Source organism: Panulirus ornatus, chromosome 48 (genome assembly GCF_036320965.1).
Source record: "Panulirus ornatus isolate Po-2019 chromosome 48, ASM3632096v1, whole genome shotgun sequence".
Taxonomy (NCBI): Eukaryota; Metazoa; Arthropoda; class Malacostraca; order Decapoda; family Palinuridae; genus Panulirus; species Panulirus ornatus.
In genome coordinates, this window is record NC_092271.1 from 18890067 (window position 1) to 18907986 (window position 17920).

The 17920-nt window shown below is 41.4% G+C and overlaps 1 protein-coding gene across 1 annotated transcript in view; it reads left to right on the forward strand.

The window, feature by feature from the left end:
* LOC139764179 (uncharacterized) overlaps nt 1–9502 on the forward strand; it is an 89362-nt gene extending 79860 nt beyond the window's left edge. Inside the window, exon 14 of the mRNA XM_071690737.1 lies at nt 1625–9502. Coding sequence (XP_071546838.1) covers nt 1625–2892 — 1268 coding nt within the window. The 3' untranslated portion in view covers nt 2893–9502. The remainder of the gene's footprint in view (nt 1–1624) is intronic.
* Nucleotides 9503–17920: the final 8418 nt, after the last annotated feature.

Consider the following 17920-nt stretch of genomic DNA (forward strand, 5'->3'; position numbering starts at 1 on the left):
GAGGGAGGTCTTGCCAGGTATAGCGATAGAGAAGTAGGTCCTGGGAGGTACAGTTTTTTTTTGGGGGGGAGGGACAAGGGAAGAGAAGCAGGTGTTGGAAGGCGCAGGGCTGTTGGAGAAGTCAGAGCGGAGGTGACGTTAGGGGGAGGGGAGGAGAATGATAAAGCAAAGATGCAACATAAAGACTTACATTACTCTAGCATTTCCGGCGCCGTCTGTGCGATGTCTTGTGAAGACCAGCATTACTGGCTGCCCGATGGTTGAAAATGTGCTCTCCTGGCAAACCACAGTCGACATCCCCTCCTCATGGAGATGAACTCTGCAGAGGATTGATAACAGTTAATAAGACTCATATATACATCCATACCAAACAAATGTAATGCAAATGAACGCGCACATTGTAAAGCCGAATAACTTCCTCCACATCCGCAATGCGCGGATTTGGGTTAATGTCTCTTAGCACCTGCCTCCTCCTCCACCAGCAACTCAAAAGTCGTCAGTGACAAGGTGGCATAAAGGTGTCATTCCAAAGTGGGAGGGATGGGGATTGGTGGCCAAATAGATGGCCCTGGGCTCGAGCCAAAGCGACAACAAATGAGACTAGCGGTAGAACGTGTCCCATACTATACAGTACCGCAAGTGGCACTTTAACGTAATGTACCATATGGCACCGTGACACTCGAACGGACCACCAGGGACCGCGGTGCAAGTGACGCCTGAGATATGACATCATCAGACAAAGAAGGCAGGAGAGAGCATTAGGGCACTGGAGGCGACACTCGAGGTGTCGCAAGAGGCAATGAGTGACACAGGGAGTGCATGACACTTGAACCCCAGCCTTACTCCTTGGCCAACATCGGAGCCAGCAGTAGGTGTAGTCAATGAGAGGCTGTAGAGGTCTCTTTCTTGATCTTTTAATTGTAATTGTTATTCTTGGAATTACTGATTTCAATCATTAGTAAACACATATGATATGTGTTTGTATATATATATGTATATGTTTGTGTGTGATTTATTTATGTATATGAATTAATCTCAAAAAAGAAATTGCTATTTTGGTTAAGCAAATAGAGCAGTTTTCACTGACAAACTATCATCAAGATGATCCATCAATATATAGATCATAGACCACATCTAGTGTTGTCAAATTAGATCATGATATATCATGCTCTGTGTAAGTCTCATTAAGTCCAGGATGTCATTGTAGAGATTGAATAGACAGACAACTTAGTCGTCTCTTTAAGTGTTGATGGAATACTCTCATTATTTCCAGGTTCCATGACGGTGGCTGGTGCTGGACGGTGTTACGTATGACATGACGCTTGACTCGGGGTCGTGAGAGGTAACCGTTGGCCTTCAGTGTCACAGCAGAGGGTCAATGATAGTTATGCTTCACATGAACAAATAAGATCACTAGAGCCATTCATCTCTCTCTCAAAAAAAGGGGGGGGGGGGCGTTCTGAAGTGAGACAGTTACCTCAAATGACTCAGAGTACATTTCCAGGGCTTGTAAACAGTGTTTGGCGCGGCTGGCTCCCCTTCCTGCTCCTCTCCCGTCCCTCTCCACCTTCCCTGTAGTTAGAACGGCGCGCACTGACGCCCAATTGACAGGCTTGTGTTTCAGGCTTCTCTCCAGGGCCGGGCTCAGGCCGAGCAGATCCGGGCCCCACTAGAGAAGGAGATAAATATCGCGGTCCTGTATCACCTGCGTCCTCCATGGGCTCCACCCTAGCCTCCTCGGCGCTGGGCGGGTCCTACGTGGAGGTGCGGCGGGCAGATCGCAGCTTCAGACGCAAGCGGCAGAACAGTGAAGGAGACTCGCTGGTGTGGGAGCGACATCGTGGGTGTGAGAGCGAGACGGAAATGGTGTCTTCCACGTCGTCTCTACGAATCAATCAGCGCCGCGGGTCTGAAGGCAGCGACGTAGAAGAGGTTAAAAAGGGTGTGTTTATGCAGCTCCTTGAAAAGGTGCGCTTGCGGGACGAGAAAAAGAAGCACGAGTATGAGAGTGACGCAGACGAAGGTCGGGCGTCGTCGAGAGAGCGTGGCGCTGTAGGTCGGGTGGTGCATCGCCTCTCTCGACCCAAGGCCATGCCCGACCATCACCCTGAACGTTACCTGGACCTCGCGGCCGCGGCTTTTGATGCTTCGTTAGTTCCCGAGAGGCCGAAGTCTGCCTGTGATACCACACTGATGCGTGCGGCTGCTAAGCTGTATTCTGGCATCGGGTCAGTACGAGGTGTTAGTGGTGAGCCAGATCCCAACAGCCGCACAAGTGCTGAGCGAGTGGACGAGATCCGCGAGAACCAAGTGCGGGCAGTGGCTGCGGCATGTCGTTCCCGCGAAAGTTCCCAGGGGCGGGCGCGGTCAGCGGAGCGGGAGGCGGGAATCAGGACTCCCAAAGCCGTGCCAGTGCCCCAGGTGCCTCAAGGGGGACAAGGTCGGTCAGGAGAATTCAATTTAGGGGAAGTAAAAGCCATCGTTCACGCTGAGCAACTGGGGGCACCCAGTCGCAAATCTCCTGGCCGCAGAGATATTGAAACTATTTATGCCGTGGCCACTGTCCCTCGCAAGACCTCGTCTAAGAAAGAAAACATCTACGAGAACGTCCCGATATCGACAGAGTTATCCAGCGGAAGGAGTTACCGGGACGACCTCCACACTCGGCCTGTCTTCAAGAAGCAGAACTCTCTAGATGCCTTGCCCTCGGACGCTGGGAGAGGTGGAACAGTCCGGAAAGGTGACGGTGGTAGTGGGGGTGGCAGCCTTGGAGCCACCAGACACGGCACCTTGAGGAAGGCGGACAGTTTCGAAGGTCACGAGGAAGCGGTGAAAACACTGGTGGCGGCGGTTCACGAAACAAGAATATTAAGACGAAAGAAGACTAAATGATCATCACTCATAGACATAATTTTTAAAGGACGTCTTTTTACACGTATTTTCAAGCTTGTCATCGCCTGCAGCCTGAGAAACTGTTAATTCTTTTACTTCTTATAAACCAATTCCAAGTGCTAGATAAAAGAAAACGGTGGCCTGCCGAGGTTGTGATCCTGAAAATACAGAGATAAAAGTCGAGCAACTGAAACGAACTGATGGAGTATGTATATCTGTGCAAATTTGATATATGACGCAAGAGATCGTCCTGTTTTTTTTTTTTTTCAAAGTGTTGAGTGTTGTGATAATAGAAACTAATCAATACACAGCTGTGTTCACTGAGTGGTGTACGACGATGTGCTAGTGAGGCTGCCGAGTGAGGATTCGTTTCCTAATGAGCTGGAAAACTGATGAAAAACAGAAACTGCTAGACCGAGTGTGGCATCACCGCCCTAGTTTGTCGAGACTGGCAACATGCCGCCGCCAGTCCCGCGGGATGGACTCGTTTGCCAGAGTACACCAGACAAAAACCATATTCCACGCATAATCATTTCATATAAACGGAGTACTGAGTCAGATCCAACATGGTGGATATTCATTGTCATCAAATACACGTCATATTTTTTATGGACGTTAATTAACGTGGGATTCTACGGACTGCATTTCTACAATATGCTCCAGGCCTAACGATGGACAACGCTTCCGGGTGCTTTACAGACCAACAACAAACACATTATGTTATGTACTTTGTTCATGGAAAGTGATAAGGGTGTTCTCTGATAGGGATATGCACTAAGATAGTCTTTTATACATATAAAAGTTCTATAAACAGTTTCCAAGATATCATACCAAGCCAACTTTTTAAAAAAAAAAATAAGCTGCCAGTTGTAGGAGACTAGCCTGATAATTGCCAGCTTCCTCGTAGCTACTCCACTAGTTGTGTACATGAGTTAAAGAGTCGATTCATCGCAATATTGGTTACTCTCGGACGTAGAAATTAACCCTCAGAATATTATAAGAAGTGTAGTTCATTCGTCGATAGCCCCATGCAGGTCACATTTATGTACTCAAGGGCGATTTAATCAGCCACAAATCAAAAGCTAGATGACTTTAGTACGCTACAAGGAAGGCAGATCAAACCATTTATTACGTCTGAGTCGAAAGCAGCCTAATCAAAAAATAAGAAACAACTAGTCCTAGCCATCTCTCAAAATATATATATATATATATATATATATATATATATATATATATATATATATATATATATATTAAAAAAAAAAAAAAGCAGTAGCTACTATACCCAAGTTTCTGACGGGGACTGACGTAAACATTCATTTTCCTGCGAGCAAGCTACTGTGTTTGTCTGTCTCTCCGTCTCCTGGTTCACGAACGCTCCTCTGATTCTGTTTCAGTGTCACTGTTCCTGTAAACGCTTTTCTAATTCATTCTAGGAAATTGACACTATAATCCTCTTACTCTTGTCCCCTTCCTCCCTCTCTGTCACACACACACACACACACTCACACATACACACATACACATGAATATTCGCTGTAGGCTATACTGTTTCTTTCATTTGTAAGACATTGTGTTGGCTTCTCATAACATCTTATTTTAATAGTTTTATATAATATTTATAGTCCTAGAGAATGGTCGTTGATACAATGTGTTGATCACGAATCACGGTGAACCAAAACTGTTTTATAAGGTAACGTGGTCCGTTGAAGGTAAGCTCCCATATAGGTTTTTCATCCTATATGTTAAGATATATGAAATAGGCACCTTATATGGAGATAGAGAGCATGTTTCCCTTCATGTAGGTCAAGTAATACTAGGTCCCTAGCATTTAATTATATGGCATTTAGGGTTATCTATAATATAAATAATTTTGTAAAAAAAAAAATAATATTGCATAAGGATGGGAGTTTACAGCTTCAAAGACCAGCTGAGCAGCAGCCGCCTGCCGCCTGGAGCTGCGGTTGCCGCCGCACAGGGCGGGCTGCTGCCTCCTCCAGCATCCACACATTGTCTTGCTTGATTCTCAGATGTCAGTACATTGTGTTTGTTGATACACTTAGAGATTGTCTTTGTTGATGACGAGGCATCCAAGCACTTTTTCGCGAGTGCATGATCCAGACATTGTATTTGTTGATGCACAAGCAGCCACATATTGTGTTTGTTAAAGCTCAAACATGCAAATCTAATCTTTGTTGATTTTTTAAACATCCAAGCTTATCCTTGTTGATACTCATATGTCTAGTTACCGTCTCTGATCAATTTGTGAATGTTAAAAAAAGAGATAGGTCGCTTCAGCCGGGAGCGGGAGAGTGTAGCCTAGCTCTGCGGGTTGTGTAGTGTATATATATATATATATATATATATATATATATATATATATATATATATATATATATATATATATATATATATCTAGGCTCGCGGTTCTCCCACTCCTTTACATTATCATTCTTGTATCACTATTCAGTTGTGACTTTAATCTTACTTCCGTGGATTTCTCAAAAAAAAAAGAAAAAAAAATCCCGTCCTAACTTGGCAGAATCAAGGGGCCTCCAGACCTCTAGAACCCGACAATCATTGACCTGCTGGCTACCTACCACCCCGAGGACTGGAAACGCCTCCTTCGCAATGGCTCATCCTGTTCTAAAAAATCATCAATTCCGTGTCCTTCCTTCCACGTTCAACTCCATCTACCCTAACGTTTCCAACCGGTTTCGCTCATCCTGCTTACCACAACGTTACTTTACCTTCACACTTCTTGTTGCCTTAATGTACCTTCTTTCTCAGTTACTCGTCTACAAGTTACCTTCCATGACCTGCTTGCCGCATGCTATCTTCAGACCTTCCAACACACATATCTAGCCTCACGCGCACACACGAACCGTAATATTGTAGGTGGCTTGAATCCTCTACCAAGTGCCCGACCGTACCACTACGCACGCTGCCTGTTGCCATCTTGCACAGGATTTTTACCACCTTTCTCAATCTCGCTCTGCGACATCTACCACCACCTTGCGGAAAATATAAGGCCCCTAGTGGCGTGTTAACTTTTCGCGCGCAGCCTATAGCGACCCCTTGTTGTGTAACCTGTTGCTCCTACAATGGCAACATGGATAGTGCACATACACCCACTGTAAATTTATAGGCAGAAAGCGTAAAGACCTAGACGCTGATTGGATGAGGGCATGAGCTGTGGCACCTGGTCCATATCAGAAATCAAAAAGTGCCTTTTTGATTTCGAATTCAGGCGTAGCATCTTTAAGTTAAACATATGCCTTCAAAAAGGAATGTCGCACTTAAACTGCCAGTAATTGACCTATTTTGATATGAATAACAGTCAGGCGGCAATTTTTGAGATTAGACGAGACTTGATAGTCACATGGTTCATGAGAAACCAATATATATATATATATATATATATATATATATATATATATTCCTTCTTTCATCTTTGTTCGCTGTTTCCCGCATTAGCGAGTTAGCATCAGGAATAGACGAGGAAAAGGCCTCACTCGCTCACATCTATCCTCTCTACTGTCATGTGTAATGCGCCTTTCTCCCCTCCTTAGAGCTGTATAGTGTAAAATAAACTCTTGATTAATAATAATGATTTACTACATTATCAGAATTATTCTAACCCTTGTAGTCGTCGAGAGGAAAAGTGAATGCACATGTTTGTCAACTGTTTCACTGATCTACAACGGTGACCGGTGAAACAACAGTGACCAACGGAACAAACGGTAACCAGTGAAACAACAGTGACCAGCGGAACAAACGGTAACCAGTGAAAGAGTCGTGTCCGTTTCACTGCCTCTCTAAATCTATATCCTTAGAATAATGAAATTTCCTCCGTCTGTAAAAGCATTTTGACTTTTTTTTGTTTAAGCATCGAACAAAATTCCCTTGATTACAGCCATCAGTTGTTTACGTTATCAAACATTACAGATATATATCTTCGTTTTGAAACGGTTGCCGGACTCATGATAAATTTCCTTCTGTATTCACAGTTTTATGAGAATGACTAATACTAGTAATGGCAATCAACTCCAAGTGAAATGGAAAAAAAAAAAAAAGAGTTGCAAGTTCTTCCAGGTACATTGTGCTTTCACATACCACACTTGTTTCGAGGTTTTCGTCGCTATCTTGGCGAGTTCGTATTATTTTTTCTTTACCTCTTTCCCCCGAACCAAAGAACTCATGATTTTAGATCGTCAAGGCCGATTTTGTTAATCTTAAACAATGTTCAACATCTTTCTGTTGTAAGGGGAAAAAGCTCACTGAAGTTCACCTTTGCTAGTCAGTGGAACTCTACAAGCAAAAGAAAAGCAAATAAGGCTATTCCTGTTCATAAGGGATAACAGCAACATCTTAATCACGCATCAGTAAGGAAAACGAAGCCGATAAATGTTGCTGAAAATGTGATAAATTATACCACATGAGCGCTCTTTATTTGCTTCTTTCTTTCTGCATGTTTTATGTGACAGTTTAAACTCTATCATTGAATGAAGTCGACTGATCAGTGATATTGTTTGAAGCAAATATTCCATCGGCAGCATTTCTAAATCCGCAACTTTGGATGTGTTTTTTATGCTTCGTCACTCAATATTAATGTCGTCTGAAAAGCGAAAAAGGGGCCACAAGCCTCTGTGGGAGGGGGTGCATAACTGCTCTTAAAAGTGAGGAGTCTCCACTTGTACGATGCGTCGCGGAGGTGCTGTCTTCAACGAATTCGCTGTTTCGTTGGTCGGTTAGTCATATAACTCAAAGATCATCTTGCCTTCGAAATCACTGTCCTCGGTGTTTGGACTAACCTACTTTCAGACTGCAATATGAACTTCTCTACGGCGCCTATTGCTTGTTGGTAAAAGACGAGCGTTACCCCAACCCCAACCTCTCCTCTCGCTGATCCATGAGATGCACTTTATCAGAGGTCCAGACAGAGAGACCACGGTTCAGCTACCATCGATCCATGTGCAAATCGAGTGGAGATGGTGAGCTGACAGTAAAAGATGCAAATAAATGGGATACTGTTCAGTCTTGAGCCAGCTATGACAGCGCCTCGTGTAACGATCGGTATCAAACACTATATATATATATATATATATATATATATATATATATATATATATATATATATATATATATATATATATAATTTCTACGGGTTTTTAAGACTTATTTTTCGTCTCTGACGCATTTTAAACGCTGCCAAGGGCAACTACAAAATCGACTCGTGGATCTTCCACTGGGACAGCACCTGCTGACGTCCTCTGGCAACCACCCAGCCATACACATACTATGAAGTTCTCTAACATACTTTTATACACAGTGTTGGAAAGTCTGTACATTACTCCCTCTTATCTTTGGCAATCTTTTGTATCACATCTTGTCTTTCTGATTTCCACGTTCCGCCCTCTGCAACCTCATAACCACGACATACCCTCCACATCCCACCTCTCAACACCCTATCCGAACCCAGTCTCCCTCATCTAACCTTCCATGTCCTTGATTCAACTTCCAAAGCTTCCACATCCTATCATGAACATCTAAAGTTTCCATATCCCACTTAAAACACTGCCTTCCCCAATAACCTTTTTGCTCATGCCCAGACATGACTACTTGTATCCAATCACAACAGCTCAACTGTTACTGTTTTGGGACTGTACATTCGGGATTTCAAAACTGTCCTCCGGAGACCAAGATGTGTCACACTGGGCATTCACATATCTATGATCCCACACAAATATGTCCAGCAAAACTTCACCTTAACCTACCTAAACTTAAGCTGAAACAGAATACCTTTGGCATTATAAGGACTCAGAGACAAGCATGTTCCTGCTCTTAACCGACATACACTGTGAAAACTCGAGACAATCCATTCCCAGTGTATACGGGGCAATTTGTTTGTGTAGCAAGGATTACACCTTGGATAAGTAACAAGACATTTAAACTCTTTAGTAAAAAAAAAAAAAAAGTGAACACTCAGAGAAGACCTAATCCCTTATAATTATGGCTGGTCGAACATAACAAGGATGCCGTTCGAACAGCAGACATCTGGATATGCACTGAAATATAAAGTAGATGACTAAACAATATTTGTATCTGGATGGGGGGGGGGGGGAGTGAATACTGTCTCGGGCCCTTGCTGTATAATAATTACGTAAGGGGACAAGTATCTCGACGGTGATTAGTCGAACACCTCACCTGCTTAATGTACACATTTCTTGTAGAAAAAAAAAAACTAACCAAACATTCTAACTAAATCTATCAGAACCTAGTCTATTTTTCTGTTACATGCCGCAATTGATGCAATGACAAGACGGCAAAGCAGGGCCCGTACAATATCCACTCCAGAAAAAAAAAAAAAATCAGTAGTAGTTCAGTGTGCGTCGCAAGACGCATGCGCCCTCGACTGTCATGAATTTTATCATGTCATTTGAGATATCGGTCATTGCTTAAGGCTGAATGAGAGTTCACTTTGTTGTTCACATCATTTTAGGGGGCTTGGCATAGTTTCTCTTTTCTTTCTTTCTTTCTCTTCATTTAGACATTTATTTTGATGAAAACTTGCCTTTTTGATGCATAATGAGTAAAGGTGTAAAATGAATGTAGTCTCTCAAAATGATCCCCCTCTGACTGGTTAACCCTGTATACACGCCAGCCTGAACTAAGGAAGGTTCAGCAACAGAACCGTCTTTCTGCAATTACTAGCATCACTGAAAAACAGATCGTAGGGCCGGTGAAGGTCATGGAAGGTAACTGATGAAGCACTTGTCAGACCCACCATGATTGTGCTCGCTTAAAAGAGGTATAGAGCAGGAGCTCTTGAACATCCAGAAGTATAGCCCTCCTTACACAATTTTGGGCCTTCAACAAAATTTTTTCCCCTGTCGAAGTGTCCCGCTCCGACATGCTAGGTCCGTGGGCCTTCTGGTGAGTATATATGTTCTTATATTCAAGACAGCTCCTGGTCAAACGCTGGATATATACATTCATATATTCTCCACGAACGCGCAAGCAAGTGTCTCATCTGTCTACATTTCAGGAATGGTGTTCCCCTCCATCACAAGCTAAGATCTACAACCAGAACCTAACCCAGACATACTTGTTCTTCATCCTCACACCTTCCAAGCGTCGGATACCCACCAACAAGGCTCAAAGCATCTGCTCAAAATAATTTCGCGTTTTCCGGCTATCAAAAACTTCATATGATCATAACAAATCTAAGAAAAAAATGTGAAATAAATGTTAATCTACAAGATATGTAGAAATTGGAAAATGATATGGAAAAAAAAAACAGGTTTCCATGGACAGACTCATTGGTATTCTGGGGGGAAATAAAAGGGAAAAGAAATGGGAACATAGCTATGAAAAAAAGGAAGAATAAAGATACGACAGTGTGTAACAGCCTGTTAGTAATGCTGCTGTGAATGTGATGAAACGAACATCAGTCTCAGGGAAGAAGCCTTAACTATCCTCCCCATTTGGTTCTCACGAATGACCGGAGTCATATTGTTCATGACTTGATAATAATATTTAATAATCCCCGTCCTGCAGGTTACTGAGCCTTGAGAATATCCTTGGAAAAAGAACTACAAGTATCCTGTTCCTTAGCTAGCGAAGAACCTTTCTTACTCAGCCTACTTACAACTGTGTGATTTTTTGATTCGAGAGCATGATGATTCAACCAGAGACAGGACTCATTTCTCTGAATTATGAGGGTTGTTATATGACACAGCGTAGCATGATATCGACATGAGATTATCACACAGACATGGGTATGTTAAATATAAGCATAGCGCAGCATTATCCACAGCAATCCTTTCACAGGCATGTCAAACCTTGCGACATTTTAGCGAGTCGCAACAAGCTGGTATACGTCTCATGACTAAACGAGCAAACCACACGGAAATTTTCATCAACGCCAGTTTTGTTACGCTTCGTTAACCTTTACAACATCTGCTGTATTTTGCACTGGCACTGGAGACTGACATGTCACAAAATAAAGATTATTTCAGTATCAAGTGCTTGAAATCTTTTTTTGAAGGAGGTGAGGGGGGGCGTCAAACCCCCCCCCAAAAAAAAAAATTCCGAGGAACCATGGCACTCCCACCCCTTTAAAAGGTGAGATCTGTTCGCATCAAACAGAAACCAGGCACTTCTTCCCCCCCCCCCCCCCAGAAATCTCGGTATCATTACTTAAAGGTTGGTATCTCTGCCTTCACATAGCTACGGTTTGCTTTTAAGACCGCTTAGCATAAACTGAGACCGACGTAAGAAAGCTTTTCGCATTGTCGCACTGCTATGAGATGTTATACGCCAGCATAGCGAAGGCTTTCAGTGACTCAGGAACGCCTATCCTATCACACATACTACAGCCGCTACATTACATGAAGCAACGCACAGAATATCCTACAACGAACTAAATTCGCTCTGTGTTTGACAACAGAATTCACCTGGTATAACATTTTGCAGTGAAAAGCGTATTTCAGCTTATTCAGGAGGCACGATTCAAATATTTGACGAACAGGTCGGTAGGGTTTGGTTAAAGTCGCAAGGGTCGTCAGATTCATCATGCTGGCCATCGTGTTAAGATAACCTCCCGTCCCTCTAAGATGGTTCTTGAATAATCAAAATTATTACAAATTTAGAAGAACAGATGATGAGGATACACAAGAAACTCAAATTTATCAAAAGAAAATGATCACACGGCTGGCAGGGGCGGTCCGTAGGCCACCCAGTAGATGAAGTATACATATGTATTGTATATTACTGTCACTGGGAAAGTATGGCATCAAGCTGAACAAATATTTCCTTTCTGACTTCCAATGATCGCATGAAACACTCGTAAATCGAGATATATTTTCATAAATGTTCAGGAAACAATTATGCACCGCATAATGTTCAATGGCGCTTCTTGTACCGTCATTTTATATTTGTGAACGAGAACGATGAGGGTATGTAACCAAATTTCTGAAGATTATAATAACTAGAAGGGAAACAAAGTAGAACACCTCTTAAGTAATAAAAAAAAGACACTTCAATAAAGTCATCAACTCCAGATTATAAATTTATGCTCTAACAATGAGCTGTTTTATTCGTCAACGACAAGAATTATTTTACCAGGAAAGATACAAATTTTGTTATACTGATATAACTACAAAAAAACAAAAACAAAAATTGCATGTTAAACTAACAGCGACTTAACGAAGGATTTTGCATCGTCTGGCTGCCAGCTGACTTCACACGCGATTATGAAATACTGTTGTTTTACATGCCAGTAGGCCTATCTTCTTCAGCTAAAGTTCATGCTATTGAACGATCCAACCTTACATGCGACCCTGAAACACAACCCTTGTTTTAGGTTTACTATCTCCAAACACAGACTAAATTATTTACCAAGAGAATTGTGCGCATGCGTGTAGCAAGGAGTGACAGATCAACGTCTAGCGCAGCGTTGCTCGCGACCCCTTGAAAAAACAGCTTGTACTTACCTGCACTTATCAATGACATCCCGATGTATCTTAATCATTTTTTAACATGGTACACCAATATTTTTACTCGCCATTGGGTATAATCATACATACGTATGTGCATGTCAATTCCATACAAACTATGCGTTATATTACGTACATGTATGTTTCTTTAAGGGTATATATGAAAGGCGAAAACAAGTGAGTTAAACATCGAAAATATAAGAAAACCAGAGATTTCTCAATATCTGTCTCATGAATATTTAATAAAACCACTAAAAGGAAGAATGACATAAGCATTCAGCAAATAAGTGTAAAACAAAAATCATACATGAGACTTTCTTATAATCAATTGTTTTTGAGGAATAGACATACCTACGTTGGTGGGATGAAATTAATGCCTTAAAGGCATACATTTATATATAAATATATATATATATATATATATATATATATATATATATATATATATATATATATATATATATATATATATATATATATATATATATGTGTGTGTGTGTGTGTGTGTGTGTGTGTTTGCAGTAGACCTAGACTACTAGAGTATCGATTACAGCGCAACTCGAGACATTTACAGTGTCGATAAGGGTACATTCGAAACAACAGTGTCAATTATAATCCATCTCGACACGCTGTGGTGTCAATACAGTGACACTGCCCTAACAACAGAGTGACACTACAACACCACTGTGTATATATATATATATATATATATATATATATATATATATATATATATATATATATATATATATATGAGAGAGAGAGAGAGAGAGAGAGAGAGAGAGAGAGAGAGAGAGAGAGAGAGAGAGAGAGAGAGAGAGAGAGATTCCGTACATAAGCGTATATCAAGATAATAATCTTCATCAAAGCCCCATCAACGCTACCCATCACTAGCATATTCAGCTCTTGATTCATCCACAAGAAAAATATACATATTCACCAGTAGACTCATCCATTATCGACAGACCCACCATATCACTGGTAGGGTTCTAACAGTCAAACTCATCCATGACTGGAGGTTCACTCACCAGTGGCGTGTTGACTTATACACCACTACTCATTGCTAAGAGACTCATCCACACCAATTGAGAATCACCCATCAAAAATTTACTCACAAAATCCCTGACATGTGATGAGCAATTCCTCTCCCATTTTCTTTACATGAGGTTTTCCTACATTTAGTGTTGAGTTTTGATTGTCTTACGACGTAAGGGACACGAAGGTAAACGACGGGGTGTTGAGTTCCATGACGAGGCACTGAGGTCCAGGACAACACACTGAGGTCCAGGACGAGACAGTGAGGTCAAGGATGAGGCACTGAGGTCAAGGAATGTACATTGAGTCCCGGACAAGGCAGTGAGGTCCGGAAGGGGACACTGAGGTCCAGAAAGTTGTAGAATTGGGGAAGGGGTTCGTTTAAGAATACTTAGGTTCCCAATTCCTTCAGATCACGTATCTTTATTCAGCATGCTTTCAAGTCCCCACCAGGGGCATATCTAAATGACGTTTTCTGAAAAAGAAGAAACTAGGTGGAGCCAAAAACCTGTTGCCTACATCCTTTCCTTCCCTTTTCCTGTCGTTCACTTCCTAACCGCTTTCCCAATAGCTCAACAACAAACCCCTTCTCAAATTCTACAACTCTCAAAACATTTCCCCTCCAATGAACAAGTCAAAAGATATATTCGTGGCTTTATATGCCACCAGCACATAAATATATTAAGCCACATCCTGACATAAGCTATGATGTGTGTGTGTGTGTGTGTGTGTGTGTGTGTGTGTGTGTGTGTGTGTGTGTGTGTGTTTATGTGTGTGTGTGTATGTGTGTGTGTGTGTGTGTGTGTGTGTGTGTGTGTGTGTGTGTGTGTGTGTGTGTGTGTGTGTGAGTGCATACATGCTATACATACTACATAGGAGTAAAGAAATGGTACACATATACAAAGTTAAGAAACAGGGCAACATGACTGTAAATCACTCTTCCCGTAACACACAACTCAGAAGTCACAAATAGTATTCACTCTCTTTTGAGATTCGTGTTCTGAGCGACCAAGAATGTACAGAAGCAGGATAAGTCTATCCGTTCTATTATCTCCATTTAATTCCATTCCTCGTGCTCGCACCCTAACACTGTATAAATCAACGTAAAAAAAAATGTGAAAGAAAATCAATAAAATCTAAAATCTAAATAAAGTTTTCAGACGCGTTATGCCTGCCCCCGTTCCCTCAGCAAGCGTCAGATTCTCGCTCATTCAGAGCCGTCAGTCAAAGAAAGAAAGTCACAGACGTTAATCATCCACTGACATTTTATTATAAGTCGCAGTCTCTAATTACGGACAGAATTTTCCATCGAGGTCATTCTTTAAAAAGAGTATAAAAATGGCTAAAGTGAGAGATAAGTAAGGAGAAAAGAAGAATGGTCCAAGACTTCTTAGGGAAATTTAAAAACCTGTCTTGAAAATGAACGCACAATGATAATGTGATGCAGTGGTTTGCAAAGTATTAAGTGTTTTTGCAATTATGCTTGCCAATAAATATGGGAATGGGTCTGGTCCTTCCTGCGGAGGACTTTCTACACCTTCGTTCACCACGACCGCAACTTTCCACCCTGGTGACGACTCTCTACCTCTCTCACTACCTGCCAGCCTACCACGCCTTCAATGGTCTAAAAAAAATCGAGGGCCCCATCTTTTTAATCCCCTGAAAACTGATACAGGATGGAGGTTTACATTATAGATGATGGAGTAAGACGAGGTCGAGTGCCACTCCTGAGAGTGAAGGACCCACTCTTGGAAGAGAAAGCAACTTTAGCACAGTCATCTGGAAGAGTCAACATTTGCAAAAACTGCTGAGATTTCACTCAGGTTCACAATACTATTTTTCACCTGCAGACCTGCCTGAATTAGAGATGTCCAATTGACTGTCTTGTGCAAGGAAATATACTCGGAAGCCTAGAGTTATGGTAATATTACTGTTTCGGACATCCAGGCCCTGGTCAAGTTAGGTTAGTTTTGTTAGGCTTGGTTTAGTTGAAACTTCTTCCGTTATTTTCCACTGGAAGACAGCCCTTACCTAATGTTCCTACCGACTACTACCTAATGTCCCTTACTAACCTTCCAACCTACTACTTCTACCCATTGTTCCCACCTAATGTTCCTATCTACAACTCTACATCAGATTTCTATACTGTTGTTACTGAATAACAATGAGTACGTAAATTGTATAATAGGCTTGAGGACTGTACATTATTGAAACCGAAGTATAGGCCCTCGCACATCCTTATGCAAAGTGATGTACATAATGTAAGTTCTTAAAGTGGAAGAGGCGGAAGGAGTCTCTCCACACTTAATATATAGTTCTTCCACTCCACTCTCAAGCCATCTCCTAAGCTCCCATTATGCATATGAGATTTCTGAAGTGATTGCACTCTACCAGAACATAAATGACGTTCCTAGTATCAAAAGGATTATCAACGTGCAACTTAAATTAGGGTGCGACGCGCTTACGAAAATATGATTATCGTAAATTATAGTGTCTTCCACTGAAGTTTAATAGATAAGGCTTGCCTAATTTGATATGCATTAAGATACAATGGCGGCATAGCTGTGAGCGAGACGATTCACATAAAGATCTTAATCAAGCCCTGTTCCTTATGGCACAGACTTCTGTTGACAATTCTGACGGAGCAAATCCAATCTCAATCTCCGTATAAACATAAATATAAATTTGTTATATTCCCCTTTTATAAGGCTTAGACAAGGTTTGTCTCAGCGCTAGCAACTGTCTAGCTGAACACGTGCATTGGATAAACTGGTAACTGGATTAAGTAAAGACTGGATTATCTTATTACACGATAAATGACTACCTAGACAAATTCCGAAATATCTCTTGCCCAGACGATTTCACCACCCATTTAAGTCTTCTCCCATTTGTTTCTACTCATTAATGTTCTCACCTGTCGCGCGAGTATTTAGGAGACTCTTCTATCTTCCTTCTGGCGGTATTCAGTACGATGCAGATACTGCTACTTGGGAAGCATGAATTTCCACGAACCATGCTGAATGACAGCTAACTTCATCTCGAAATCATTGGAAGACAAATATCTACGAACATTATGAAGAGCGAAAAGCGCAGCTGTATAACCACCCTTCTCTTACAGTGTTTCTTCTTTTCTCGGATGTTTTTGATCTTCTCTTTTTCTTTTTGCCCCATCGGTCTGTCTCATTTATTTCAGAGAATCATCTTGTCACTTTCCTCACCCCAGTCTTCTCTTACCTTGATTATATATATGGAGTTCTTTTCAGTGTGGATCTCTAACATTTATCTTTATATTTCCCCCCACAGTATAGGGTGGCTATAATGAGATCAGAATCTTTCCCATTCATCCTTTTCTTTACACTTTCCATGTCGGTATGTTTTCTCTCTACTGTATTATGTTCCTTCACAGGTATTTTTCCTGCTGGTTAATATGCAAAGGGGTGTCGTGGGTGAGGGGGAACCTTCTGCTTTACTGTCCTATCTCCATTTATGTAGACTGAGATTTCAGAATACTATTGCTGTTATTTGGCTTTCCCACGTATTGTCCCCTCGCAAGTAACCTCGACATAGACCAACAGGTCTCCTGTTATTTGTCTTTCTCATGTCCTTCCAATTATTTCTATGTATTCTTAACTAATCCCATGTATCAGCAGCTGGTTTACACATCAACCGTTCTCCGTGAAGGTAAGACAACAGTTTTTCTGTCTGTCAAGATCATCAACGAATAAACTACTTTTTTATCTTCATATAAACATATGTGGGATAAGGGAGACAGTACGTCATGGAGACGTGAAGAAATATAGGAAAACTAAACATGAAGGTATAAGCAATAGTTAAGACACAGATGAAGACATTACGAAGAAATTAGAGGGGTCACTACTACTTACTCGATTCTTTAATGAGGCTGTTGCCAGTTTTCGTCGAGAGAAGGGGTATTTAAAAGTCCGCGATTTAAGGAATTCGACAGATACAGTCCTCGAGTGGCATCATCTCACGTGATATCACAATTTTTCTCCTTGTTCCGTGAAAATATAATTTTTTAGTGAACCATTTAAAGGTCAAAGTTGTCCTTCACTCATATCTTCCCTTAGCCTTAGGTGTGACAATGGAGTTTTAGAGTCTTTCTCCATACATAATTACAAAGGTCCGGCACTGCTTTGGTTTGTTTGTTTGTTTCTGTACAGTTTCGCCTATATCTATAAGCTTGATTCATGTATGAAGACTCTTCTTGGTTCACATATTCTTCATGGAGTCTTGGAAATATATAGGTCACTTTTCTCCACTTCAACAAGGCCAGAAAATATATTTTCTTTCCGGATTTTCAGTCGACTGAATCCCTTTAAATAATAGGTCTATCTGAAGCCTTTTGCCTGTCCATAGGTTGAATTACGGGAACTTCTATTGGGTTTTATAAAATATCTTTTTTATTCATGGCATGTATTTTCCGTACTAGTAGTTTCTTAAGTAATAAATGGTGCATAAATTATGGCGTGTGT